Genomic DNA, 26,517 nt, shown 5'->3' with positions numbered 1-26,517 from the left:
AGTGTGACGCCTTCCATTTTGAACTATCAACACACCAGCTACCTCTGCGCGAGGCACACTGACAAGAGGTTTACACAGTTAGATTCGAAGTGCCCACCTAAACACATCAACCATTTTGAAGCAACACGTAGTTGCACATAAAAAAAGAACGTAGAAAAAGAAAAAAAGTTTTCACCTAAGTTTATCCTATTATTGTGCATGCGTTAAAGGTATACACTATATTTGGGCAGTCCCTGTTCTTACGTCCGCGTGGACTGTTGCTTCTTTTTTTTTTTTTTTTTTTTTTTTTTTTTAATTTGCATGTAAAACTTGAACCTCACAAAAGTTGTGCAGAGAACAAAAATGTGGGAAAAAAAAAAAAAAAAAAAAAAAAACCAAGCAACAGCGGTGTAGTGGCAACGTCCATAAAATTATTAATAAAATATCGTCGTTACAAGAAAATTAGCAGTAGGTAGTTCGTCGTAGTGTGGCATAGGAATTTTTTGGAAGGGGCGAAGGCGCCTTTCTCCCAAAACGCATCAGTTCTGTATACCCGCCCATGTCCTTCGTTTTACGCCTCCTGTTTTTACCGCTTTTTTCTCCGGCGCTTCTCTTTTTCTCTTTTTCTCTTTTTTTTTTTTTTTTTTTTTTAACAGCATGTCGTTTTGCTATTTTTTTTTTTTTTTTTTGGAAAATTAATTAAATTAATTGATCACCCTAATATGAAAAAAAAAATCTTGTAATCCTTTCCTTTGTGACTTTTTTTGTTACAAGAGCAAGTGACTCTTCCGTTGCTTATTGGTCATTGATTGATCCCGTGTTTTGTGTTCATTTCCGCTTATCCATCCTAGCCCCTATATGTTATATTAGGTGTTAGTTCATTCACCTGTACGTTAGATTAACTTACTACGTAAATATACTAAATTAAATTATAATATATTAGTTTTCTTTATTTTTTATTTTATTTTATTTATTATTTATTTTTTTTTTTTTTTGTAAGTACGAATAGAGCCCGTTCCTGTTCAAGCTGCTCACATGATTTGCTTGGCAACAGGGTTTGTTAAATATGCAGAAGCACACGTAGCGGCAGATGCATAGTCATTATAATCCTGCGCATGCGATTTTCCCACGTGTTGTTGAGAAATCACATTGGAACTTTATTCTTATTCCTTTTTGAAACTCCTCTGTGTATTCGCTAAATTTCTACATTCTGTTGAAATTTCCCGCTTTGTATGATGATGAGTTTGCGATTGTTTCTTTACCTCGATCATCATCACGTTTGCTCCGTCTGCATGTAGGATGTACGCATGCAGGAGTGTGTTTCTGCGCAGATTCGAGCATGCAGAAATTTGTTTCTGAATAAATGTGTTCGTGTAGTGATAGACATATGAACTTCTCGGTGCACACACGCAACCGTCACACCCGGGTAGATGTTCCTACGCCCGAATTTCTATATATTTTTTAACCCCATTTGAGAATAACGAGAGTGCGGCAAATTAGGATGAAGCTCCGTAAGCTATATGGCTTGATCAAGAAAACATACTATGAAAAGAGAAAGGATTTTGTTCTTTACTTTTTCTTTTTGTTGATTCCGTTTCTCCTAGTATCATTTCATTTGTTCCTTAGGAATATCAGCGACAAGTGTAAGACTTCCCCCAAAGGCGCGACACGCCGTGGGTGTTAACCACCTTTACCTTTTCACCCCCTTTACCGTCTCAACCCCTTCATCTTCCCATCCACTCACCATTTCACCCCCTTACCGTTTCTCCTCAGACTCCCTCGAGATTTACAATAACTTCTCCGAAAATGATAAAATAGATTTGAACGACACCATCAGGCAGTATGTCCTCTTTTTGAGCAACGAGCTCTGCTCCAGGTGAGTCCTGCGGAAAAAGAGAAATACCAAGTGTGTCGAAACGGGGTGCTACCATGGATGGATATCGCTACAACCAAGCCGCCTCCCCAACCATGCCATTTTACCCCATGCCATTTTACCCCATGCAATTTTTACCCCATGCAATTTTTACCTCATGCCATTTTTACCTCATGTCGCTTCTCCCCCCGCAGAGAAATCGGCGATAAAGTGTACGTGAACCACATCTGCCTGACGCCGGACGACGAGTTGTCCAGGTCCTTCCTCTCCTACGCCAACGAAAATGATCTGAACATATTTAGAGTGTACAAAAGCGAGGAGCAGTGCCTACAGAATTTAAAGTATGCCATTCAACTTCGAGAAAGCGATTTGGCGAACTCTGCCCGGAAGCCTCTTCGGGAGAATTTGTCCCCGTTAATGCACTCTTTTAAGAATAATTTGAAACGGGGCAAGTTCATAACCCTGGAGGAGCTGTACCGAGATGTTCACCCAGAAAACGAGTATGATGTTCTCCTAAAGTTAAGGATAGATGAAGAGACTTTGAGTGAGGTGAGGAAGACACATCTGTACAGGTCCTTCATTAGGGACATAAGAAAACTGAAAGACGAAAGAAGCCACAATGCCTTCTTCAAAGATGAGCGGAAAAAATTATTTTTTTTTAATTTCGTGAAAAATAATTTAATAGAGACAAATAGAGCGTGTGGTTTACTTGGTATTGAAAATGTAAGTCATCTGGGGCAACAGAACCGGCTGCGTTTTTCCTACATTTTCGGGAAGAAACCCAGCGGGCGCGCGGACAAGGGGATGAACGAAGCAAATCAAGCAAATCAGGCAAATCAAGCAAACCATGCGAATCATACCAGTATAGAGAAGGCAATTAACCACCCCACTGAAGAAATTAATCATCTGATAAGTTTGCAAAATGAAAAGGATGTCCTTACAAATGTGACATACAAAATCCGGGTAGGCGATTACGCCTTGTTAACGTCTAGCGAGAATTATTTCTTTAATGATATAAATATAAATCTGAAGCAGAATTTTGTGAACTTTAACACCGTAGATGATTTTTCCTTAAACGTTTATTTTAACGAATGGTACTACAGCAGCTTCTTCATTGTACTGGAGTACCACTTTAACTTGTTCATGCTCAAGTATAATGCGCAGGCGAGGGTGCAGAACTATGCACGCTCCACAAACACAAGGACAGTCGAAAAGGTAACTGCAACTACAACTGGAAACACCGAGGGAGGAAAGGCTACTAGCCCATCGAAAAATTCGATCCATCTGAAAGATTTCTTCCTACTGCACATGCCCATGAAGAGTATGAAGATAAATGCTTTTGACACAATCGAAAAAAATATATTCCGAATGGTGATGTTTTTGTGTGTCTGTCTCTTTATAGTTAACATATGTTTTGATATCAACAAAGAGAGGAAGATAAAAATGGAGAACTTCCTCTTTTGCTTGAAGATAAATAAATATTATTACTACTTTTCTTGGCTGCTCTTCTACTTCATCGTGTTGTTTTTTTACAACACTCTCTTCACCTACGTCATATATCTCTACATCTACAAAAAAATGGTGAATTATTTCATCCTTTTTTTGTACATGTATATGTTCATAATAAATAGCTTACTTTTTACAGTTATTTGCATGCACTTTTCGGAGAATAATGCGATAAATTACATTGCTTCCTTCTTAATATTTTTTTTATTTTCTTCATTCCGTTTGATTATTCATTCTGGAGTCGGAAGTGTTTTATCATTCTTCGTCTTGATAATTCCCCATGCATCTTTCTGCTTGGCGTTAGATTTCATCTTTATTTTAGTTAAGAATGGTATTCAAATTTCTTACCCCGAAATGTTTATTAAATTTGAGAATATTTCCTTAATGCACCTTTTGTTTTACTCTGTTTTTTCCTTCATCCTTTTAACGTGCATTTTGATTTACATGATACATTACCGAAACCGGCGCCAGGGGAAGCTCTACCTCAGGAGGGGAAGTGCCCACCAAATACAGCCAAGTAGACAAAGTGGGTGCAGCGAAGGCAACTCCTTCATGCTCGAGCTTACTGATGGCCACGCGAAGGAAGACATACAGAATCAACAGAAGAAGCAACGCAACCACCACGGTGAACCATTCCAATCGAATCCGAAGAAGAAGAAGAGGCGAACGCCACTGCGCACTGGGAGGGCCACCGAATTTAGGCGACATCGCCCGGCCGACTGCTACCTGGTTATCAAAAATGTGAACAAGACATATGGCCGAAAACATGTGCTGAAAAACGTTTCACTTACCCTGCGCAGTAATAGGATATTCGTCCTGCTAGGAGAAAACGGATCGGGCAAGTCAACACTAATTAACATTATAACAGAGATGATAACAGAGGACCAGGGAGAAATACACTTCATCAAGAGGGATCGAAGTAGCCCTGGTATCACGACAAATCGACGCAACAGAAGTTCCTCCCCTTTAGAGAAACTCACACGAAGAAACCACCATCAGAAGAATCACGATATAGAAATCAGCTATTGCAGCCAAAACGTAATTCTTTATGAAAATCTCACCTTCTACGAAACGATTGTAATATTTCTCCTCTACTACAACAAGGATGTAGAAAAATACCTGAAGAAAAAAAGAACAAGAAAAATTATGAACGATCTTGATCTAGAAAAATATCTCAATCACAAGATTAAAAATTTAATAGATGATGTGAAGAAAAAAATATCCATCTTCATCTGTTTCCTTGTCAAGAGGGATGTATATATTTTAGACGAGCCTTTCATTGCATTGGACATTAAGACAAAGACAAAGCTTTTTAAGTTTTTTGAGAAAATAAAAAAAAATAACATCATCTTTATTTGCACCCATGATATATACGAGGCGAATAATTTTGCCAACGACATCGCAGTAATTAAAAATGGAGAAATTATCTTCAACGGGACGAAGAGACAATTCCAGAAACTTATCGACTATAAGTTCGTTTTGAATGTTCGCTTTAACGACGTGGGGGTGTACAATCAGATTGGAGGTAACCCAATTGGTAACCATCCCAATGATGGAAACCTCTTCGACTTTCTGACCGACCCCAATGCGTTGGATAATACCCCCGAGACGATCAAACAGAACATCATCCACTTTGTAAAAAGTGTGAGAGAAGAAAACAAAACATGCTTCATCTTTTTCAACAGCAATCACATATACTGCACATACAAGATACACGAAACGGAGTCGCTGAAGAAGCTTCTCTACGTGTTAAAGCGGTTCAGGCATATCCTAACCTACGAGCTAAAAACCATAGATATTTACTACACGTACATTTATATTTATACGTATCATGAGAAAAAGAATCTTTTGAAAAATGTTGAAGATAGTGATCTGCGAAACCTGATCAAGATGGATCCTCTCTTTTATCTTTTTTTCGATAACGTCAGATATTTTAATGAGTTGAATAAGAAGCTAGCCATTTTGGATCATCCTCCTGGGATGGGTGGGTCATCTACCTCCCCTGATTTTAGCTACCTGAGGGATATCGTCCTTAAGGGAGAACGTGGCAGATGCACAAATGTGGTAGAACAGATGGATAAGCATGTCGGTACTTATAATATGGAAAAGTCTAACTGCGCCGTGAATATGAAGATGCCCCATGTGCTGAAGCGCCTGACCAACTTCCTCTCCACGTATGTCAAACCGACCCTCTTCCTAATGATAAAGAAAGATCTCGGTAACACTAGCTTCTACTGGTACAAATTCTTGGTGCCAATTTTTCTCCTTTCCTTTGGATTGCTCATAATAAAGTGCGTTTCCCTCTTTGGAAAAATTGAAAATATTGAATTGGATTATTCTACCATTTCGTCGAACCATATGAAGACAAGTACACTGAACTACTACATTATTTACACCTCGGAGATGGGTTCTGATGCGGAACAAGTAAGAAGCACAGATAGACAATGCTCCCCGCCACAGGTGCACGTCACCTCCAAGTGGGAAAATTATTGGCAAGGAAGAAAGTGGAAAAACAAAATATTCAATCCGGTGAAGCAGATAAAGAATACCTTTCCACAGAAAAATCCAAGGAGTACCGAAAACCATTTGGACTTGTCAACAAACTCCTTTAACTACTACAACAGCACTATAAACTCCCTGCTGAAGAAGTACTGCATAAACGAGAAGATTAAATACATCGACGAAATTATTAGTGAAGACAATTTGTATGAACACGTTAATAATTATTTGGAAAAGAGATCAACAAAGCACAAAGATATTTCTCTGGGAACTTACGTATTTCAGATAAATGAGAAGCTAACAGATAAGGGAGATTTGGATTATAACACAGATGTGGAAGTAAAAGTGAATCTCTTCTGCAACTACACCTCTATACACTCTTATGCATACTACACCAACTCTGCTTTCAACGTTTTGGCTGATTTCCAGAGCGGAATGCAGCAGTCCGGTAGGGAGATGCGCAACATGATTCGGAAGTTATCCAAATGGGAAGATGCAGACAATACACCGCCATTTTCACCATCACCACGAAAAAACAGAATCGATGTGATCAACGAACCGTTCCCGATAAAGTTCCACGAATACTTCCTGCGTGATTTCTACATCAATATGTATGTCTTTCTCTCCATCGTTATCTTCTTCTGTGTGTTCTTTGAAAAATTGCGCAATGAAATAGATTACAGAAAAGTATTCGAAAATTTCTACGTACACAAATATGTGCACTACCTGCAAATCCTTCTTCTGGAATACATGTACTACCTGCTTTATATCATCCTTTTGTTTTTTATACTTTACGTGTTTCAGTATCGTGAGTTTGTTCTTCCATCTTTTTTCCTTTTCTTGATGTTGTACGGATTCAACACGTTTCTGTCCATCTCTCTCTTCTCCTCTCTCTATCAGCACAGTTATATCCTCTTCGTATTTGTAAATTTTATTTTCTGTGGAATTATTAGCATTGTCATTTATGTATTGGTTATCCTTTCCTATGCCTACAACAACCAAGTGTTGATGAATCTCTCTCACGTTTTCGTTTGCATTTTCCGTATTCTTGATTCCTTTTCGCTTTCCCATGTGCTCAATATTAGAAGTTTATGTTTAAACATGAAGCGCCACATGCAACAGATTGACGACGAGTTGATCAGGGACACCTCCAGCAGATACTTTCATGAGCAGATATATCCAGGACATGTATTCGGAAATTATCAAGATAATTTAACATCCGAGGCGTTGAAAGGTTTTTGCAGTGACTCCAACTCTTTCTTTAACACCACGGGGGATTTCCTCTTCCTCATCGTTAATTGTGTCTTCTACCTTCTGCTACTCTTTTATAAGTTGTACCGCCTAAACCGCAAAACGCATATCCAAGCTGGAACAGAATCAACAAATGAATTGCCTAGTGGAGAAGAAATTGAGAATCCAACTCACGTGCACACCAGTATCGATAGTCAATCAAGTGACAGCGCGGGAAAGCTGTGCTCCAAAGAAAAGTATGCATTTGCAGTGAGACACTTCTACCTTACCAACAGGGAGTTCAAGCGGGAAGAACACACAGAAAAGAAAGGCTTCTTCAAGCTTTTCACATTCGCAAGCAGGATATTTAAATTGTTCCCAGAAAACGTCTCCACAGATACGTATAAGAAATTCAACGAAGAAATATCCGAGGCGGGTGGCAAAGCGGACAGGAAAGCCATTTTCGCAATTCCAGATAAGAAAAGTAAAGAAGGATCAAAGGGGGAGGGATCATCTGATGAGGGAAGTTACAACAGGGGTAATAGCTCAGAGGGGAATAACCACCCCGAGCAACAACCACGAGGAAACCATGACGCAGACGAAAAATACATCCTTAAAGATATCAACGTTAAAATGAAGCCTTACAAGATATACACCTTTTCCTCTATATTTAACAACGACCTGAATGTGCTTTACTTTTTCAAGTTCTTTTTCGCCAACGGAGAAACAAAGCATGGCCCCAAGGAACACCTCTCATATGGACAACGAAAAACCTTCGTTCAGACAGTGCAGGCAACGCAAAAGAACCACACGGAAGATGAGAGCGACTACAAAATTGTGCTCACCCCCAATATGTCAATATATGAACACGTAAAAATAATCTTGACTTACAAGAATATATCTCTCAGCAGCGCGGAGCTTATGTATGTTATCAACCTATTAATGCTCACCGTAAACCTGCGTTGTGATGTACATATTAACTGCAACGAACTCAGTGGGGGAATGAAGAAGAAGGTGGAATTAATCATTAACCTCCTTCGGGACGACCGAATTATTTTCCTCTACAAGCTAAACGACAACATTGATTTCTGCTCGCAAATTTATATAAACCTCATTTTGAAAAATATTCTGTTGGTGAATGAACAGGGATATCACACAGGGGAGGAGAACAACAATAAGATCGATTACCTACTCGGGGGAGATATGTCCAAATGGGCCATTCCCTATTATGGGGGACCAAACAGAAAGGGGAACCATCAATTTGAATTAGCCATCACACCAGATAAAGAGCAGACGGAGGAGTGTCCAATATCATCGAACATCCAAAGTGTTAACGAAGGAATAATCAACACATTCATAAAGAACAATATATTGAAAATAAAATTTGCCCCAAGAAATTTTGTAATTTATACGCATATATATACGGATATTCTTTATTATGACTATCTGTACCTGTTCAATCGGAACGAAATTACTTATGAGAACTGCACGAAGAACATGATAAGGAACTTCCATAAGCATTACTCCTTTCAGGTGAAGCTGAAAGGGATTGACCATGCCAAGATAAATGAATACATAAAGTTTTTTTTCTGTACGAATAAGCGAGCGTGCGTTAGGTTTTGCAAAGTGATGAAGGCGCTCGAGGAGCGTGGCAGGGGGGGTAACATCAATCGTACGGGCAGGCGTACCAACAATCGTACGGACAGCTGTATCAACAATCGTACTAGCCACCCTACTGGCGACACTGACGACACCATCTCCTTCGTCGAGCAAAACTCCAAAAGAAACTCTCTCAGCCTGTACAACCTCTTCTTCATTTTCAAAAAAATCAAAATGGGCAAAGACAACCTCCTTCCTCACAGCCCCTCCAAAAAAAAAAAAAAAAATAACATACTCAGCCTATCCAAATTTCAAAGAGTTCTCCTCAACCTTATAATAGACAAGTCATCCTATGTCAACCTTTACCTGAACAGAAATAAATACATCTCCCTTTTCCTCCTTTTCAAATTTGCCATTTATGAACTAGCCTACCAAAATGTCCAGCATTTTGTACAGAGATATAAGTGCGTGAAAAGAATCTACTCCGAGATGACTGTTTCTAATCAGTGTCTCTTCATTTTGAAAATCCCCGACAACAGGCACTTTTTCAAATTACTTGGTAAGTTCCTAATGAAGAGCATCTTACGAGGGGGTTCCTTTTGTGAAGCTACTTTTTCCTCCCATCAGTCAAGTGTGTGCCATTTTGGAGGAACGCCTCATCCTCCGTGCATGCAACTTTTTTTTTTTGTATTTATTTTTATCTTCACATTTTTGTTTTTTCTCCTACCCGCAGAAATTAACCAACGGATCAAATTCGACGATAAGGATATACAAGTGCAGCAGGTGGATATCAACAACTTGAATGCAAACGATATTTTCCTCCTCCTGTTTAAGAAGCTCCTGTGAGAGGGAGAGGGGGGGGGGGGGGATCGCTCTAGTGGGAGCATCCTGAAAAGACCGCTTTTGAGATGGATCTCCCCAGTTGTTAGCTAATACGAGAGGGGAAGTGTTCTTCCCATCCTACATACCTCTCCACTTTACTTTTTTATTTCCGCTCACCATGTCACTGGCTACTTGTTTTAGAGTTTTTTTTTTCTTTTTTTTTTTTTTTTTTTTTTTTTCCGTGTCTAACTTCATTTTTGTAAAAAAAAAAAAAAAAAAAAAAAAAAAAAACTCGCATACACGCTTATATGCGTGTGGCTCCACTTGTCAAATGTCAATAAAAACCTATATGTAAAATTAACAGTCTTGTTTCTCTAATTTAATAATGTCAGAGGGGGTGGCTAAAACGATGAGAGTGGCATTTTCTCCCCCGTCAACCCACCCAAGTTCTGACATATCCTAGTAATAGTACTATTCACCGTTTCCATCTCGCGCAACATCAAGTCCACTCCCAGTTCGCTGCGGAGTAGCCTCTTGTACAGAGTTAAAATCTGTTCGTTCTCTTCAGTCAGATCAATGCGAAAGAGCTTATCCACGAATATGGTGGGGTCTTCATTCCAAGGCACTCCCTTGGTGAGAGATTCAACATGGGAACAGAATATATCAACAGATCTCCCTTTGTTCAAACTTAGCATGTACTGTTTGCATTTCTTTATTTCTATCCTTTGTAAATAAATATAATTCAAAATCCTCTTCCCCATATTTTCATTCATGCATAGGTTTAGGAACATAGCTATGCATAGCAATGTGTGACCTACGCTTTCCCCTTGGTCTCCTCCACCATCCTTCTGATGTGAACACTCTTCTGTAAGCACCCATTCGTACTTCTCTACTTTGGCTTGCAACTCCTCCAACATCTTGTATATGTTTCTCTGTCTAAGGGAGATGTACATCTCAGGGTGCACCGTTTCTTCGACCCTTTCATCAAGTTTACAATCTGGAAGGATGTAATTGTTTCTTTTTCCCAAACCGTTTTTCTCCTTCCTCCCGGAGGTAACACCCCACCCTTTTCTGTGTCCATCCAATTGGCCCTTCTTTCCAAAACGTGAATCGAATACTCCTAATAACGTTGTTAGTTCACCAAAATTTTCACGAAGCTGAGTTAAGCTTAAAAACAGTTCCGTCATGTCATCACCAGATGAACAAACATTTTTACTATTTTTCATTTCAATTTTTCTCCTAATACAATGCCTTACCTCTGCAATGGCGTGTCTTATCTGGTCGATTCTTTCGAAGACATTCTTTCCGCAATCATCCCCTGAGGGCAGTTCCCAAGGATTGTCATCATCACATGTATTCTTTTTTCCTTCCTTAACCATTAACCGTTTTAATTTTTCCATCCCCAAAATGGATTGCTCATCGTTAATGTCTTCCCTTTGAAAATTAATTTCTTTCCCTGCAAATTTTTTAAACGACCTGACTGCGTCCATACCTTTGTAAACAACTCCTGAGTTTGTCTTTTCATCCCTCCAATGCTTCACATGATTTTCTTCGACCACTACTACACATCCTCCATTGTTTTTTTTCCCTTCACATATAAAGGTATCGAACTTTTCTTCATTCGCATACTTGGCAAATTGATCCTTTTCGTATGCCGCTTGCAGTTCTTCGTGCACTTCTTTTTGGTAGATGCCAATTTCCAGCTCCTTCTTCCTGTCCGTGAGGATCATTATGTTCGTGTGTATATATGTATATATTTGTGTTTGTATATATGTATATATTTTCGTTTGTATATATGTGCGTGTGGGGGGGCAAGAACAACCTCCTGGGGTGTAATTATACAAGGCGAAAAATTGAGCAACTGTTCTACCTCCCCGTGGAAATCATCACTGGGAGGAATGTGCGTCCAGTAGGGGAAAAAAAAAAAAACGAGCTTCGTTAATGTGCCGTTATGCGCGCAGAATGGATCTTCACTTACTTGACACGATCAGGTTTTCCCTCCTAGGGGGATGGACAAACAACTACATTGATAAGACGACCTCATAAATAAAAAAAGACACACATGCATTTTAACCTCTAACATGAGCTATCGTGAGAAATATTTTACGCCCCCCTTTAGAGGAAAAAAAAAAAATGCTTTTTTTTTTTTTTTTTTTTTTTTTTTTTGCGACTTCGCTACGCGGAGAACGCCAAACGATGTGCAGAACTCCGTGGTGAATGTATTTCTGCCAATTTAAGCAACTCAAATAATCTCTATATATGCCGCTTATGCATTATACCTTTTTTCTCTTTTTGCGTGCTCATTTGGGACGCCTGTAATACCCACGTGGCCGTTTTTTTTATTCGCTTTTAATTAACTGAACAACGAATCGATCTGCCAGTCGGCGATCAAATGCAAACAAAATAATTTGTTCCCAACTCAGTTGGTAGACAATGTAACTATGCGAAGATATAACTATGGGAAGGTATAACTATGGGAAGGTATAACTATGGGAAGGTATAACTATGGGAAGGTATAACTATGCGAAGGTATAACTATGCGAAGGTATAACTATACGAAGGTATAACTATACGACGGACGAAAAAATGGAGCATTACAACTATACGCTGGGTGCAGAATGAAGGGGAGGCGAATGCTACTGGTATAGATCAATGCGGGTCGGGGTGGAAACTGTTGGTACCTCCACCTGGATTGATGAACGTTGCGTACGTTCACATCGTATCAAGTGGCTCCCCCAACAGTTCCCATTTTGCATAGCCTTAGGGAGATCCTAGCCTATGCACGGGCACGCAGTACGACGTCTTGCTTCCACCATTTTTGCTGACCAGGTCAGGTGAATTTTAACCGCAAAAAAAAAAAAAAAAAAATGTAAAAATCAAAATATTTTTTATGCAGCCGCTACATAACACACGCGCTGACATCCACAGAGGCAAACACAAACATACGCCTGAGAGACATCCCCTCATTTCAAGGGCGACAGGAAGTTAACTCGAATGGCCCACACCTCGTCGGTGACTTCATCACGTACTACCTCGCACAAATAGTTCACAACGCAGTCTGAACTGGATAGGCAAACACAGCCAATGGGCATATCAATAAAATCGACCACAGCGACTGAGGAGGAAAGAGTTAAATTACAAATTTTCTCAAACCAAGGATAAAGATCATTCATGTTTTGGTTGAATAAATTATCTAGCTCTTCCTTATTGCTAATGTTATTCATTTCGTGCTTTTGAAAGAGCAGGTCAGCGCTGTGCTTTATGGATTCCATGCAAAATAATCCAACCTGTCCACTTTCGATGGTTAAAACATTTGTAAAATAATTTTCCAATGGAAGAAGTTCATTCTTATTGTGATGAAAAATTCCCGTCTTCTCATTTTTATATTCAATATTTACAGTGCTGTTATACTGGTCTGCTTGGCCAACTCGTAGGTGACTTTCATTTGGCTTCACTTTTTCCCATTTTAACTTATCCACCTTTTCCACAGTTAAATATTCGTGCATGTACTCTGTGTTATTAAAACATATGAATGACAAGACCATTTCATTTCTCACATTATTGTATGAGTTATTGTTGTTCCTATTTTCTGCGTCTGTTTCGGTTTCTTGATTGGATGTCTTCTTCAAACAGGCCTGGTTATTCTCACGAATAGCAAAGGAAGACCATAACCCTGGCTTTGCGTTTTTAAAATATATCCCATTTAACCTTTCCCTCGGGAGCAGTTTTTCCTTCCCACTTATGTAGCTATTGCAGTAGTTCGTCATGGTACAATTTATATATAGGGGGTCTATTAGTAGCAACTCATTCATCTGGGTGATGAAGCATCCCGCGTCTACCAATTCCGCGTTCGCCATGACTTACTTGCTCTTGTTCAGGGTGATGGAATAGTATGTGGGGGTTTCTCCCTTCAGGCTTCGCAACAGAAGTGTGTGACCGGGGAAAACCTTTTCCCAACTTTTGCGGTAGACGAAAAAGTAATAGCCTTGTTCAGTTGGTAAAGCATTGGTGAGTTCATCAAGGGGTGGTAGCAACTTCGAACAAAATGGTAACTACTAATCCAACACCAGCATCGCTACCTCTATGGGGGAAAAAAACACACACACCGTGAGGGTTCCCTTTAAAAAAAAAAAAAAAAAAAAAAAAAAAAAAAAAAAAGTGTCCACTTGCTGGAAATGCTTTATTTTGGTGCAAACAACAATGGCTTGTTAAAATCCTCTTGAAATTTTTAATTATGCTGAAACGGAAAAGAGGAGGTAAAGGAGAAACTGATTGGCACGCGGAATAAACTTACGAAATGGGATGAAAAGGGAAAAGAAGAAAAATACGCTTCAGCTCTGCTCAAAACTCCCCTTTCGGATGTGCCTCCTGCACTTGCGTGTCGAGCATAGCAAGTAGCCACTCAATTCCGCAACGAACATGTGTGCATGGGAGCGCTTGAACATGTACATACATAAGTGCATAAGTCTGTACTTGCGTCTGCACCGGAGTTTCGCGGGGAGGACCGGCAAACGGCTCACCTCGTTGAAGCCCTCCACGCGTTGACCGTCAAGCAGACCACTTCTTGCACTTCCGCGGGTTGCTTGACAGGTGAAATAAGTTTGCAGTGTCATTTTGCGGCGCGATCTCTCCCTCGAGTGTAACTTTTTTAATTAGGGGGGGCGCCTACCATGAGGAATGGAATCCCCGAGTTGGAGCTCGCATGAAGGGAGCAGACGTTGCGTTTTTGCGCCATTATGTCGTATACATCAATTGGGAAAAAAAAAAAAAAAAAAAAAAAAAAAAACTGCAAGTAAACCACACAGAAAAAGACCCCCCCCCTTTTGTTTCAGATGGATAAAATTGGCGCATTGTCGTTCGTCTCTTTAAGTGTACATATACACATGTATGAAAAACCACTGTTGAGAAAGGCACCCCTGAGCGCAGAAACAGACAGAACAGGGGGAGGAGGGAGGATAACTGACTGTTTTATGCCAAGTCGCACAAGAACCATTTCTAAGTATTTACTTACAAATACATGTTTCGCAAAAAGTAACGCTACAGTCGTGATATGCAACTACTTCCAGTACCCCCCTCCCACTATATCATACACAACGGTGTAGTGTTCACAAACGGGCAACACATCGAGGGGGAAATCTCCCTAAGTTCTTCTGTAGTTAATCATTTTTACAACTATTAAAACAACAGTTCCACTCCTTGTGACTTGTGTGTATATGTCACTTCCCTGTTAAGGGCGAAGCGTTTCTTTTGTATGCTCATCCCCAATGGATTTTGCTCTGAAATGAGGGGCCGGATTACCAATAAACTTTTCCCTTCCAACGTACCTCAGATCATATGCTATTTTCCGAAAATTACCCATTGTGTTTAACTCCTTGGGGGGGAAACGATGTTGGTGCGGTTGTCCACCAGACAAGTTCCTCCCTCACATTTTAGCGTATCTCACTATATAACGTCACGTAAACAGACAAACGAGTGGCTCTCTGATCAATTGGCTTGCTTGCTCTCCCCACTCCATATTTGGAAGGGAACAGGCATTATGCGGATGTCAAAATGGAGGCCTTTTCATAAACAAAACAGCGATGCAAAAAAAAAAAAAAAAAAAAAAAAAAAGGACAATCGAAACCAACTGCTCTCCTACGTGAGGGACTTTTTTCTTTACCCTTCTCCCTCCAGGTTACACCATGCATACAGTGATCAATTCTTTCCTTCTGTTTAATGGTGTAAAATTATATAAGGGAAGTATCCGAAGAACTGCACGGAACTTTTATTGGTTCACTCAACGGTGGTATTTGCTCATCTCTAATACACAACCGGTGTGATGGTGTGGACAACTTCGGGTCACACACAAGTTGGAAGAAGTAGTCAACGGAGAGTGCGTGTTTGTGATGAAATTACGCCCCGTGTTTGTACGACACCTAGTGCACTTGCCATGAATGAGTACAAGCACCACGGTGTTCGAGTTTTCCAAGATGAGATATGTTGCGCTATGTAAAAGTTAAATAAGGAGGTGGCAAACTCCACCTTTCATCCCTCCTAATGGGAAAGGTTGACATAAAAAGTGGAGAAAGCAAAAGGACCATTTTTGAGCACAGATAAGCTGATGGATGACGACATGTAACGCGTCTGTTAATGCGCGGTTCTACCTCATGGGGTACTAACAATTTGTGACTATCCCTCTCAGTTGTTTAGCTGTACGTGTTTTTTTTTTTTTTCCTATGCGGAATGGGAAGAAGGAATGTCTTACAGTGTGTACAGCGTATGGAAGGATCCCCCCCCTGTCCCCACAGGGAGGACGCCAAATACCTGACTAGGCTTATCAAGAGGCAGGGCGATGAGGTAGTTAATAAAACCCCGCGCATTTATTTTTCTTTAACTTATCCTAGAGGTGAGAAGATGCCTTACCTAGGAAGGGGAAAAATAATAAGAGCGGCTAAGCCGCACAAAATAAATGAAAAACATGTCAGCATCTATGTGGCATTGGCTTCTTCCCCTCGTTTGCTATTTTTTTTTTTTTTTTTTTTTTTTTTTTTTATCGTACATACGGCTGTATACGCACCAAAACGGTAAACCTTATGGAGCCTAGGGTAGTCAGTGGATAAAAATATGCACTGCCACGATTCCAATCCATTTGGCTGACGGTAAAAAAATTTGCATTCCTCATGTATCCACCTTCCTACGTCCTCATAGGAATGATATACCACAAATTCGTCCCACATCAGTTCAGTGGAAGAGTTTGCGTCATACCGTTGAGCATTTTTTTTTTTTTTTTTTGTGCGTTTGAATTGGAAAAAGATTTATCCAGCGTTTTTTTTTTTTTTTTTTTTTTTCCCCCCCCCCCCCCCCCCACGTACATCTCCCTCTACATGGGCACATAAGCATATATATAACAGCCACTTGTATATATACGTGCATATCCTTATCCATGTGATTTTTGCTAATTTACTGAGGAGTCATATGCCAACGACCCCCCCCTTCCACGCATAACGTTGCGCACAAGTGACGCTCGCAAGCACTACTGATATATACACGCATTTATGTACACCTACACATGTACAAAGGGAGCATGCCTTTCTCCTGTTTTTATAATTCCATTAAAGACCTTTGAATAGAACAGCCCAGCAAGAAAGAACATGAAAAAAAAAGACAAAGGATGAAAAAGAAAATCGATAAAACGATCACGTAAGGGAGGAGGGGCAGCTGCAAAGTATGCCGTGATGAAAGTGTGAATTCATATGCTTATGTAGACTGGAGTGTTGGCCCCGTTCGACGTATTGCCATGCAACGGGTGCAGCGGTGAATATTTGAATCAGTAGCTTCACATATATTTTTGTGTACTCCGTTTACACAAATTCTTTTTTCCCCCTTTTTTTTTTTTTTTTTTTTTTTTTTTTTGCCTGACTTGTTCAGAAAAAAAACTATATCATGGGATGAAGTCACCATTAATGAACAAGACAAGGAGAGGGGCTCTAGGATGAAAATCCTCGAACCGAACACACCATTTAATTTTATTCTGATGGTATGTCACGTGGACCAGTGGACGTAACTTCATTGTCTATACTTATGGAACAATTTGTGTGTGCCCTATTTGGTAACTCCCTCCCCTGCACAGCGTTATCATAAAACTGCCATTTTTTTTCACGCAGGATAGCGCTTCGGAAGATGAAGCCTCTAAGTTCGGAGAGTCAAAGGGACCAAGCGAAGTGCAGGTGAGGAGACTTGCCCCCCTGCGTCATGCTCACAGTTGGGAAGTGGTCCCCTTGGCACACTCTCCTTTATTCTGTTTGGAATTATTATCGACTTGACGTGGACGCCTCGGTGAATGATCGAACAGGCAAATAACCACGTCACGTGCATGCTCGTTTTGCCGTCACCTGTCGCCATGCCCTTTTTCCTACCCCCCCCCCCCCCCCCCCCCAGGAAAACAACATTGCGGATGACCTGATAGACAAGCTGAACCAACTGGTGGAGAAACAGGAGAACAAAGCCGTCGCCAACATTGACTTCAAGGAAAAGCGCAAGAAGCATTACAACGAGTACAAGATGCTCCAGAAGTTGAGGTACCCTTGAGCGTATTTTTAAATCGTTTGAAAGTTTATTGTGAGTTGGTCAGGGTGCCCATAACGTGTACACCTGCTTGCTGGTACATTTGCATATGCGTGCTTACTCCTCTTCTTGCACACAGAAAATCTGGAACGTTTGACGAAATCGATGAAGAGTACAAACTTGAAGAACATGAATCGGGCGGGGAACATGCCGAAATTCCGGAATTGGAAGAGTAGACGCAGGTGATTAGTCGACGGGTGATCAGTCAACGGGTGGATCAGTTAACGGGTGATCAGTCAACCGTTGGATCAGTCAACGGATAATGATGCCAAGTGGCGAGACTGCCAAATGGTATGGGTGACAACGCTCCCTGAATATAATAGCCACGCTGAATGGACATAGGATAAAATCATGCTTTCAAAAAATAAGAGGAGAAAAAATTTTCAGCTTATCACGTGCGCCCCTACTGAACGGGCTGCGCGTGTCTCCTCGCTGAACAGACGCCAAACATATAGTTGTGTATAATATTTTTAATTTTTTTTAATTTACAAAAATCTACCCCTGTCATTTCTGACAGCTTCTGCCCGTTTGGCAATTTTCCTCTACATTTTTTTAAATGAAAAAAAAAAAAAAAAAAAAAAAAAGACTCCCCTGTATAATTAATTTTTTAAATGTATAAGCCATTACACTGATTATTTAAGTACCTTCCATTATACACATACCCTTTTCGAGATTCCACCCCATGTGCAATTTGTTTGGCAAGAATTACGCCCTGAAGGAGTAACCCCTCCCACTGTATAACGCACAACACTGGTGTTTATTCACCCTCATGATGCGTATAGATAGCGAAGTCTCCTTTAATATGGGAAATTATCAACCCATTTTGCGCAAAGAAAGTAAAGAGTGCTGTGTCTTTGTATATCCTCTCTGCACTGCCCCTTTTGATGTCCACCAACTGTCAACACTTTTCCCCATGGGTGATGGGAATGCTTACGGGTTAATCGCTGCATCTCGCCTGGATTAGAGACATTGTTGGTTCGAAGTGCTGGTATTCCTGTATATTCATCAAACGGAGGAAAGGAGGGAAGAAGTATAACCCCGAAAAGGTGAGGCTTCCCACGTTGGTAAAGTACACCTGTATAAACTGCTTACACAGGGGTTCCGGCAGAAAGGCATTGCGACACTGCCTCTATGAACTCTCCATATTGTCTGATCGCACGGGAAATTGTTAAAAAAATCAATTATACATTTCATCAGTAGGGTAAAAAAATAAGTTGACGAAATTTCCTTTGCCTGTTAAGAATATTTTTTTTTCCCCTGAGCGCTCACCCGAATGGGCCGCCGCAATTGTAAAAATGAGCGGGAGGATTAACATGAGAAAAAAAAAAAAAAAAAAAAAAAAAATGCCTGCTGTGACAGTCCCCACTGCAGAGGTAGATATCGTTCCTCTTTTCCTTTTTACGCATCCGGGAAAATAAAATACGTACCGTGTATACATTTTTTTTATGGCAGAGCAACCGTGCGATGTTGAACTCGTGAATTTTACGATGAACGCGTATCAATTGAGGGCTAACTGCTTTGAATAAACATCTTGCATACTACGAAGAGAAGAATACTTCACTTGTATTTTTTTTTTATTTTCACCACTGCGTGAAGTAATGGTTTGAAAATTCCCTTTGCTTAGTCTCTTCAACGAAGAGGACGGGGGCGTTCTCCAGATGGGCGCGTTTCCTTTTTCAGGCTAACTTGGAAACAACGAATAATGTATATCCCATTTCGAATTGCGCATTTTTCCTATTTTCCCCTTTGTGTGGCGCTAGCGTGAACTCGTCCGCATGAACGCATACGTGGATAAGCAGATTTGTCGACACGTTGCATTCTTCGAAAATTTGCATAAACATGATTTACAGAGAAGAGAACATGCGAGTTGCATTCTGAATGTGTACTCCTCGGAACACATATGTCTGTATCTCCACTTGTATTTTTTTTTTTTTTTTTTCCCTGCTCGTCACATTTGAACATACCATGTGTACAAATAAAGCATAAGAAAATTTGTTCCTACCATTGAGTTTGAACAGACTACATTGCATACTTTTTCTTTACCATTCCATTGAATCAACCCCCATTTGAATAAAAGCGCAGAATAAAATGTGCGATGTGGTACTACTGTGTAGAGTTAGCGATGGCATGACTTTGGTCGAAACGAACAGCGAGTCCAAAAATATTGCACACAAAATAGAATTGAAAAAATTATGTAAGAGGCTACAATCCTTCCCTAGTTTGTCTACCGTAACATCCAACCAGTTCAACTACCAGTAAGTGTGTCGGAAGAAGAGGCAGATAATTGGCGAATCAACAATATGTAACTTAACAGAATCACATTAATCGCTGCCACGTGGATTAGCGCAAATAACCGTAGAAAGACGCTGAGTAGAAATTTAGTTAACCTCCATTTTACCTCCTCACTTTCCCCTTTAGCTTCCTTATCGAAAATGGAATAGCCTACATCGCAGTTTTCCCCGTTACGTACCCGAAGAAATTAGCCTTCTTATTTTTAAACGATGTTTGCAAGCAGTTCAATGAAGGTTGAAATTCGTGCACCATTTCGCGTCGCTTCCTTCATATAGTTTTATGTGTCCATCGCCCTTCATGTATGCGCTCATTTATCCCCATGTTGAATTTCCTATTTCCTCCACACAGAGTTAATGATCCAGTATGGTACACACTCCATAGATTACAGGTCTATCATTGAGACCATCGAGAAGCCTTACTCCTTCATCAAATTCGGTATGCCTCCATTGCCTGCTGACCGAAAGAGCATTTTGCGGTGCATGTTGTACGGGGTCATATAGTATCTCCTTTCGCACACCCCTCTTCACTACACATTACAACATTCTACATGACTGCACACTGTTTCGCCGTTTTTCCTTCTATCCTATTCCCCCTACCAAGATAGAAAAATTTCCAAGATCAAACAGGAGTACAAGGACCCCCGCTCCAACATCGCTATTAAAAAACTTAACGAAAGCCTGAACGAAGTCAGCAGTATAATGAAGAAGAACATAGACGATATACTTCTTCGAGGAGAGAATCTGGAAGGTACAGTCACTCTCCTCAGTGCAGTCACATGGCAACATCATTTCGTTTGTGCCTCTATGCAATTACATATACTTTTGCAGAGAGATCACCCAACCATAATCCATGCTTCCTCCCCCCCCCTTACATCCCTCCTCTTTATTCAGATGTCGGAAGGAAAGCCTTCAACTTGAAGTACGAGTCGGAGAAGGTACGCCATAGACACATGTATTATAGTGTGTCATAACTAACATTGGGGAGAGTGCCATGGTGATAAGTAACCCCAAATCTTTTCGTCACGCCGCAATTATATCGACTGCGCTCCTTCATTACATTCCCCCCACACACCAACACCAACAACAACAACTTCTCCTTTGCGCAGTTTAAAAAAGTGTCCAGAGTACTCAGCCTCAGATACACTATGTACCAATACGGAATCCTCATCTTTGTAATTTTCTTTTTTTTTTTAATTATAATTTTTAAAAATTATTTTTAATTGCCTGTCCATGATGATTCGTTTAATTTTTTTTTTTTTAATTTTTTTGTACTAAACTTTAACTCCCCCCCCCTACGAAATGTGTGTATATGTTTAATCATTTTGAAACATGTGGTGAGAAGGTATGGCAGCGTGGTTTGGACCGCTAATAGGGGAAAGCATAAAAATTCACACATGTTCGCATGATGAAAAGAACGTTCGGGTTCAGCGTAGAACTGTCAATTAAAACGAAAAGGTACGTAAACTTTAAAAAAAAAAAAAGACTTGCTCACCATTTTGCACGTTCTCGGTTGGGATGTCCAATCCAAATTGCAGCGCTAGTGTTGTCTTCTTTCTCGGGGCTGATTCGCCAAGACTATTTTTTTTTTTTTTTTTTTTCTTTTGTGTAACTACATACCCTCGGTGATCTGAAGCCCTGCAGGAAGAGCGTTGCACGAGAATATTCAATTGGGGTTAGTGCACATCCACGCTACCCCGGGGAAAGGATCCCCATTCTTTGCAAATACGTTGTCTACATGGAAGAAGAGACACATTAAGCAACACATGCTTTACAACAAGTTCCAACTTTGCGTGTTTTTGTAACCCCTTTTTCTCTTCACTTGTTTCCGTCCACTTGTCAGCCATGTGCACACCTCGCTACACGCTCAATCGTATCGTCATTTGCATTTCGCCATGACGAAAGGGCTAACGTTTGTTTGCTTTGTCTCTGCCTGGCTCATCCTCTGTGTTGTATTCCAGAACTGCTCTGGCCAAGTAAGCGCGGGAGGTAAAAATGAAATTTCGCACACGAGTGAAAAAAATGAGCAGGTTCACCAACGGGGGAATAGGAAGATACATAAATACAACTTTGGGTCTTTGAAAAAAAAACTGCACATAGAAAGTAAAAATAATGGAATGGACAAAGTGGGAGCCCAGTCAAGTGACCAAAGGCATGATAATCAAATTGAGGGAGGGATAGAAATTTCCACCGGGAAAACGAATGAGGGGAAGGAAAAGCTGTCCCCTGAGGATGAATATACTAAGTGCATCGATATGATCGAGAAGCAGTTTAAAGACCAGGCGGATGAAAAAATTAGGGAGGAGTTGGAAAACCTGTGTTCAAAAAAGAGGGAACAGGATGAAGCGGAAAAAGCGGCCGCCCAGGAAGTCCAAACCAAATGGAAACTGAACGAAGAGGTGAAACGAAAGATGCACACACATGGTGGCGACACGGAAAACGACAACAAGAGGTACATAATTTCACAGCTTGGTCTCTCCACGAAACTGGATGTACCATTGGAAGTTTTGAAGGAATCCCTATGGGAGGTGAAAAACTGCGTAAGGGATTACACACAAAAATGCCCACTGAACTGGAAAGTAAATGAGACGAATGAAACTTTTTGTGTCGCCCCAGAGTCATACATAGGTACATGCGGAAAACAAATAAAAAACAACCTAGATGTGGATGGAAAAATGCAAATGGAAAAAAAATGCTCCATATTTTGGAAATGCGATTATAAATGTATCCAAGACTTTGAGGGTTCCGTGTGTCCCATAGATTGGGTTATGGAAAAGGAAGAACAGTATGGCTACTGCAAATCGCCCGATGAATACACAGGAAAATGCATACGGAAAATAAAATTTAGTAATATGTCCAGTAAGGAGAAGGCTATTTATTCTAACCTGTGTGATGTCAGATGGCCATGTAAAAAAAAATGCACTCATGATTATTCCGTTTTGTGTCCAATTGGATGGATCGAAGGGGCAGATGGATATTGCCTTGCCACAAGTAGCTACTCCGGAAATTGCCAAAAAAAAATGTTCCTAAAACACCTTGATCAAGTGATGAAGCAGACGTATGAACACAAGTGCCAATTCAATTATCCATGTATGCACTCCTGCGAAAAGAATTACAATTATCTCTGTCCCAATTTGTGGATCCCTGTGGGCGACAAGGAATGCACTCCCTCCGAAAACTACAACGGCAGGTGCAAACATAATTATATTTTCAAAGGCAACATTATGGAGGAGGAAAAAAAAAACTTCGAAAAAATGTGCCAAGTGTCTTACCCTTGTGTTAAGGATTGTAAAAGAGATTACTCTTTTAACTGCCCCATTGGATGGAAAGAAACGCTGAGCTTTTGTCTGGCTCCCACGTCTTACCGATACGGTTGTGAAAAGATGATGCGGAAAAATATCAGCGAGGAGGAAAAAATCCAAATTAGTGCCAAGTGCCTGGTCTTTTGGCCCTGCTCCAACTACGAAGTTCTCCTGAAGAACCTCCTGCACAGCAACATTTCCCCGGCTGACTATTTGTCCGTGGCCAATGGGCCCGTCAACGAGGCCACCGGGGCGGTTGTTCGGTTGATCAATTGATCAGTTGATCAGTTGACCCGGTTGATCGGTTGATCGGTTGGTCGGTTGGTCGGTTAGTCGATCATGTGCCACGCCAAAAAGGAGGGCTGCCCCCCCAACTCGTGTAAAATTTTTTTTTTTTCCTACACAATTTATTTTACGTAGCATTCCTACGTGGCGAAGAGTACCACCCTCACCATTTTGTCGCCTCTCAGTTGTTCGATCACTCACCTGTAAATTTGCCTTTATAAATTGTTTCTACTTTTTTTTTTTTACACAACTGACCAAATGACCGCACGCAAAGGGTGCTGCGGCAAAAACGTAACAATTGGCTCTTCTGCAAATGCGGGGCGGCGGGGTGGCCCATAATATGGCTCCAGATCCAGCGATATACTCCTGGAGTGCCCCCCTCCCCCGCCAAGAGGGAGGGTGTACCTCGTGGGCGCAGTGACGTGCTTGGGAGGTATCCCTTGGGGGGAGAACCTATTTTCCCCCAATTAAGCATGGCATATCAGCATCGCAAAAATTGAGAAAAAAAAAAAAAAAAAAAGGCAATGTCAATGCCATGTCGCCCTTCTACATGACCGAACTCGCCCCAGTGGTGAACATTTTTTACAGAGTCCCCCGCCTATCTAGCTGTGACACCCTTCAAGTGTATTCCTGCTAGCGGGGCAACCGCGCGAGCGCGTATGCTCGTATGCCCGCACGCACCGTCACGATTGTGGGGTTTCCCTTACTGGTGGCACCCTTTTCTCCGCGGTGCGAGTGAAATTAAAAAAAAGTGCATTCTGCGGTCACCCCCCCCTGGATGTTAAACATCGCGCAAAAAAAATTACCCCCCTCTGAAGTATACGCCCCCCCGTGGTTTGTAAAAAAAAAAAATAAAATAAAATAATAATAAAATAAAAATAATAAATAAAATGACCATGACGAATGACCTATGGTGGAGAAGCGAACAAAGCATGGATTTCTCAGGAAAATTTTAAACAGAAAAAAGAGATCCATAGTTTCTTTCACACGCATCGAAAAAAATACCCCTGAGGAAAAGTAGGGCAAACTGTACACCGTGACGAACGTGTGGAAGGCTTCCAAACCGTTGGAAGTGGAAAGGCGGATTTATCAAATATACAACTCAGCACGATCACCCCTGTACGGTTACTCCTGTGCTGTCGTATCTTTACCGCGACATTGTATCGCCTTCAAAGTGGAGAAACAGCTCTCTCCAACAACAGCGTCCCCAAGCAGATTAAACAAAAAGGGAAAGCCCCTTCGCAACACACCCTAGAAGTACACCATGAATATCGCCATTGACGAGTACGGACAACCGTTTGTGATCCTGAAGGAGGAGGAGAAGAAGAGGATAAAAGGAATTGAGGCACACAAGAGTAACATCCTCGCAGCCAAGGTCGTCGCAGATATTTTGAAAAGCTCCATTGGCCCAAGGGGCATGGATAAAATCATCGTTAGCGAAGACAACAACGTTACGGTGACAAATGACGGAGCCACGATACTTGATAAAATTGACATCCAACATGAGTGCGCAAAGTTGTTGGTGGAATTGTCGAAGAGTCAAGACAATGAGATTGGAGACGGGACTACCGGTGTTGTTATTATCGCGGGAATGCTCCTGGAAGAAGCATACACCCTAATAGATAAAGGCATCCACCCTCTACGTATAGCAGACGGATTCGAAAACGCATGCAACATAGCATTGAAGGCAATTGAAGAAATAGCTATAACGGTGGACATTGAAAAAAATAACAACGAAATGTTAAAAAAATTGGCTAGTACTTCACTAAGTTCTAAAATTGTATCCAGTAAAAAGGATCTCCTCTCAAATATTGTCGTGGAGGCTGTACTCTCCGTTGCAGATATGGAGAGGAAAGATGTTAGATTTGACCTAATAAAAATTGAAGGAAAAACAGGAGGCCTCTTAGAAGAATCCACCCTAATCAAAGGAATCGTCTTGAATAAGGAACTTTCCCATTCGCAGATGGTGAAAGAAGTGAAAAACGCAAAAATTGCCATCCTTACGTGTCCATTCGAACCACCCAAACCCAAAATAAAACATAAGCTAAATATCACAAATGTAGATGCGTTTAGAGATCTCCAAAATATTGAAAAGAAATATTTTTACGATATGATCGATTCGTTGAAAAAGGCAGGAGCTAATTTCGTCATCTGCCAATGGGGCTTTGATGATGAAGCAAATTATCTGCTCTTGAAGGAAAATATTCCAGCTATCAGATGGGTAGGAGGAGTCGAAATGGAACTCATAGCCATCGCCACAGGAGGAAAAATCATTCCTAGATTTGAAGATATACATGAATCTAAATTAGGAAAAGCAGAACTTATAAGGGAGATTAGTCATGGTACTGTTAACAACCCCATGGTTTTTATTGAAGGATGCTCAAACACGAAGGCAATCACTATCCTCTTAAGAGGAGGTAACCAAATGATGATTGAAGAATGCGAAAGAAGTGTACACGATGCCTTGTGTTCTGTTCGAAATTTGATAAGGGATAATAGAATCCTCCCAGGGGGAGGAGCTAGCGAAATTTACGCTGCTCTTGCTATTGAAAATGTGGCTGACAAATGTAAAGGCATAGAACAATATGCTATCCGAGCCTTTGGAAACGCTCTACTTTCTATCCCAATCAACCTCTGCAATAATATGGGACTCAACAGCATCGATATCATCTCTGAAATAAAAACAAAAATCATTCAGGAGAAAAAAAAGAACCTCGGTATCGATAGCCTCAACTATAAAGTGGACGACATGATACAGAAGGGAATTTTCGAAACGTTCAACTCCAAGTATAATCAGTTCTCCCTCGCCACACAGGTCGTCAAGATGATACTAAAAATTGACGACGTCATTGCGCCAAATGATTTTAACTAGGGAATGCGTCACGCCAAGCAGATTATTCGTAGCGGATCATGGACGTAGCGTCAGCTCCGCGCGGTTCCTGTAACCGTGAGCACATTGCCACCTGCATCCCCCAATTAATCCATTAGTCATTCTGTTGGACCACCCTTAAGCGAAACACACACAGGTTCA

At 40.8% G+C, this 26,517-nt stretch overlaps 7 protein-coding genes across 7 annotated transcripts; 5 read left to right on the top strand and 2 right to left on the bottom strand.

Moving 5' to 3' along the window:
• Positions 1-1,480: 1,480 nt before the first annotated feature.
• PKNH_0821500 (ABC transporter I family member 1, putative) lies at positions 1,481-9,532 on the top strand (the record flags this gene model as incomplete). The annotated part of the gene is made up of 4 exons (XM_002258820.1): positions 1,481-1,622; positions 1,753-1,855; positions 2,047-9,245; positions 9,420-9,532. The coding sequence occupies 4 exons, from the start codon at positions 1,481-1,483 to the stop codon at positions 9,530-9,532; spliced, it is 7,557 nt and encodes a 2,518-aa protein (XP_002258856.1).
• A 377-nt stretch (positions 9,533-9,909) lies between these two features.
• PKNH_0821400 (conserved Plasmodium protein, unknown function) lies at positions 9,910-11,238 on the bottom strand (the record flags this gene model as incomplete). The annotated part of the gene is made up of 1 exon (XM_002258819.1): positions 9,910-11,238. One exon carries the CDS (start codon positions 11,236-11,238, stop codon positions 9,910-9,912), a length of 1,329 nt encoding a protein of 442 aa, XP_002258855.1.
• Positions 11,239-12,471: 1,233 nt separating this feature from the next.
• PKNH_0821300 (conserved protein, unknown function) lies at positions 12,472-13,365 on the bottom strand (the record flags this gene model as incomplete). The annotated part of the gene is made up of 1 exon (XM_002258818.1): positions 12,472-13,365. The coding sequence occupies one exon, from the start codon at positions 13,363-13,365 to the stop codon at positions 12,472-12,474; it is 894 nt and encodes a 297-aa protein (XP_002258854.1).
• A 3,293-nt stretch (positions 13,366-16,658) lies between these two features.
• Positions 16,659-17,787, top strand: PKNH_0821200 (protein phosphatase inhibitor 2, putative; the record flags this gene model as incomplete). Its single annotated transcript, XM_002258817.2, has 5 exons — positions 16,659-16,687; positions 16,916-17,024; positions 17,152-17,214; positions 17,426-17,565; positions 17,691-17,787. 5 exons carry the CDS (start codon positions 16,659-16,661, stop codon positions 17,785-17,787), a joined length of 438 nt encoding a protein of 145 aa, XP_002258853.2.
• Positions 17,788-19,699: 1,912 nt separating this feature from the next.
• PKNH_0821100 (vesicle transport protein. vesicle transport protein) lies at positions 19,700-21,122 on the top strand (the record flags this gene model as incomplete). The annotated part of the gene is made up of 6 exons (XM_002258816.1): positions 19,700-19,866; positions 20,030-20,136; positions 20,252-20,338; positions 20,504-20,650; positions 20,794-20,837; positions 21,009-21,122. The coding sequence occupies 6 exons, from the start codon at positions 19,700-19,702 to the stop codon at positions 21,120-21,122; spliced, it is 666 nt and encodes a 221-aa protein (XP_002258852.1).
• Positions 21,123-21,794: 672 nt separating this feature from the next.
• Positions 21,795-23,477, top strand: PKNH_0821000 (CPW-WPC family protein; the record flags this gene model as incomplete). Its single annotated transcript, XM_002258815.1, has 1 exon — positions 21,795-23,477. One exon carries the CDS (start codon positions 21,795-21,797, stop codon positions 23,475-23,477), a length of 1,683 nt encoding a protein of 560 aa, XP_002258851.1.
• Positions 23,478-24,750: 1,273 nt separating this feature from the next.
• PKNH_0820900 (T-complex protein 1 subunit epsilon, putative) lies at positions 24,751-26,358 on the top strand (the record flags this gene model as incomplete). Its single annotated transcript, XM_002258814.1, has 1 exon — positions 24,751-26,358. One exon carries the CDS (start codon positions 24,751-24,753, stop codon positions 26,356-26,358), a length of 1,608 nt encoding a protein of 535 aa, XP_002258850.1.
• Positions 26,359-26,517: the final 159 nt, after the last annotated feature.

This window comes from Plasmodium knowlesi (assembly GCF_000006355.2).
Source record: "Plasmodium knowlesi strain H genome assembly, chromosome: 8".
In the NCBI taxonomy this organism is placed as follows: Eukaryota; Apicomplexa; class Aconoidasida; order Haemosporida; family Plasmodiidae; genus Plasmodium; species Plasmodium knowlesi.
Note: the sequence above shows the minus strand (reverse complement) of the source record. Positions and strands in the feature narration are given on the sequence as shown.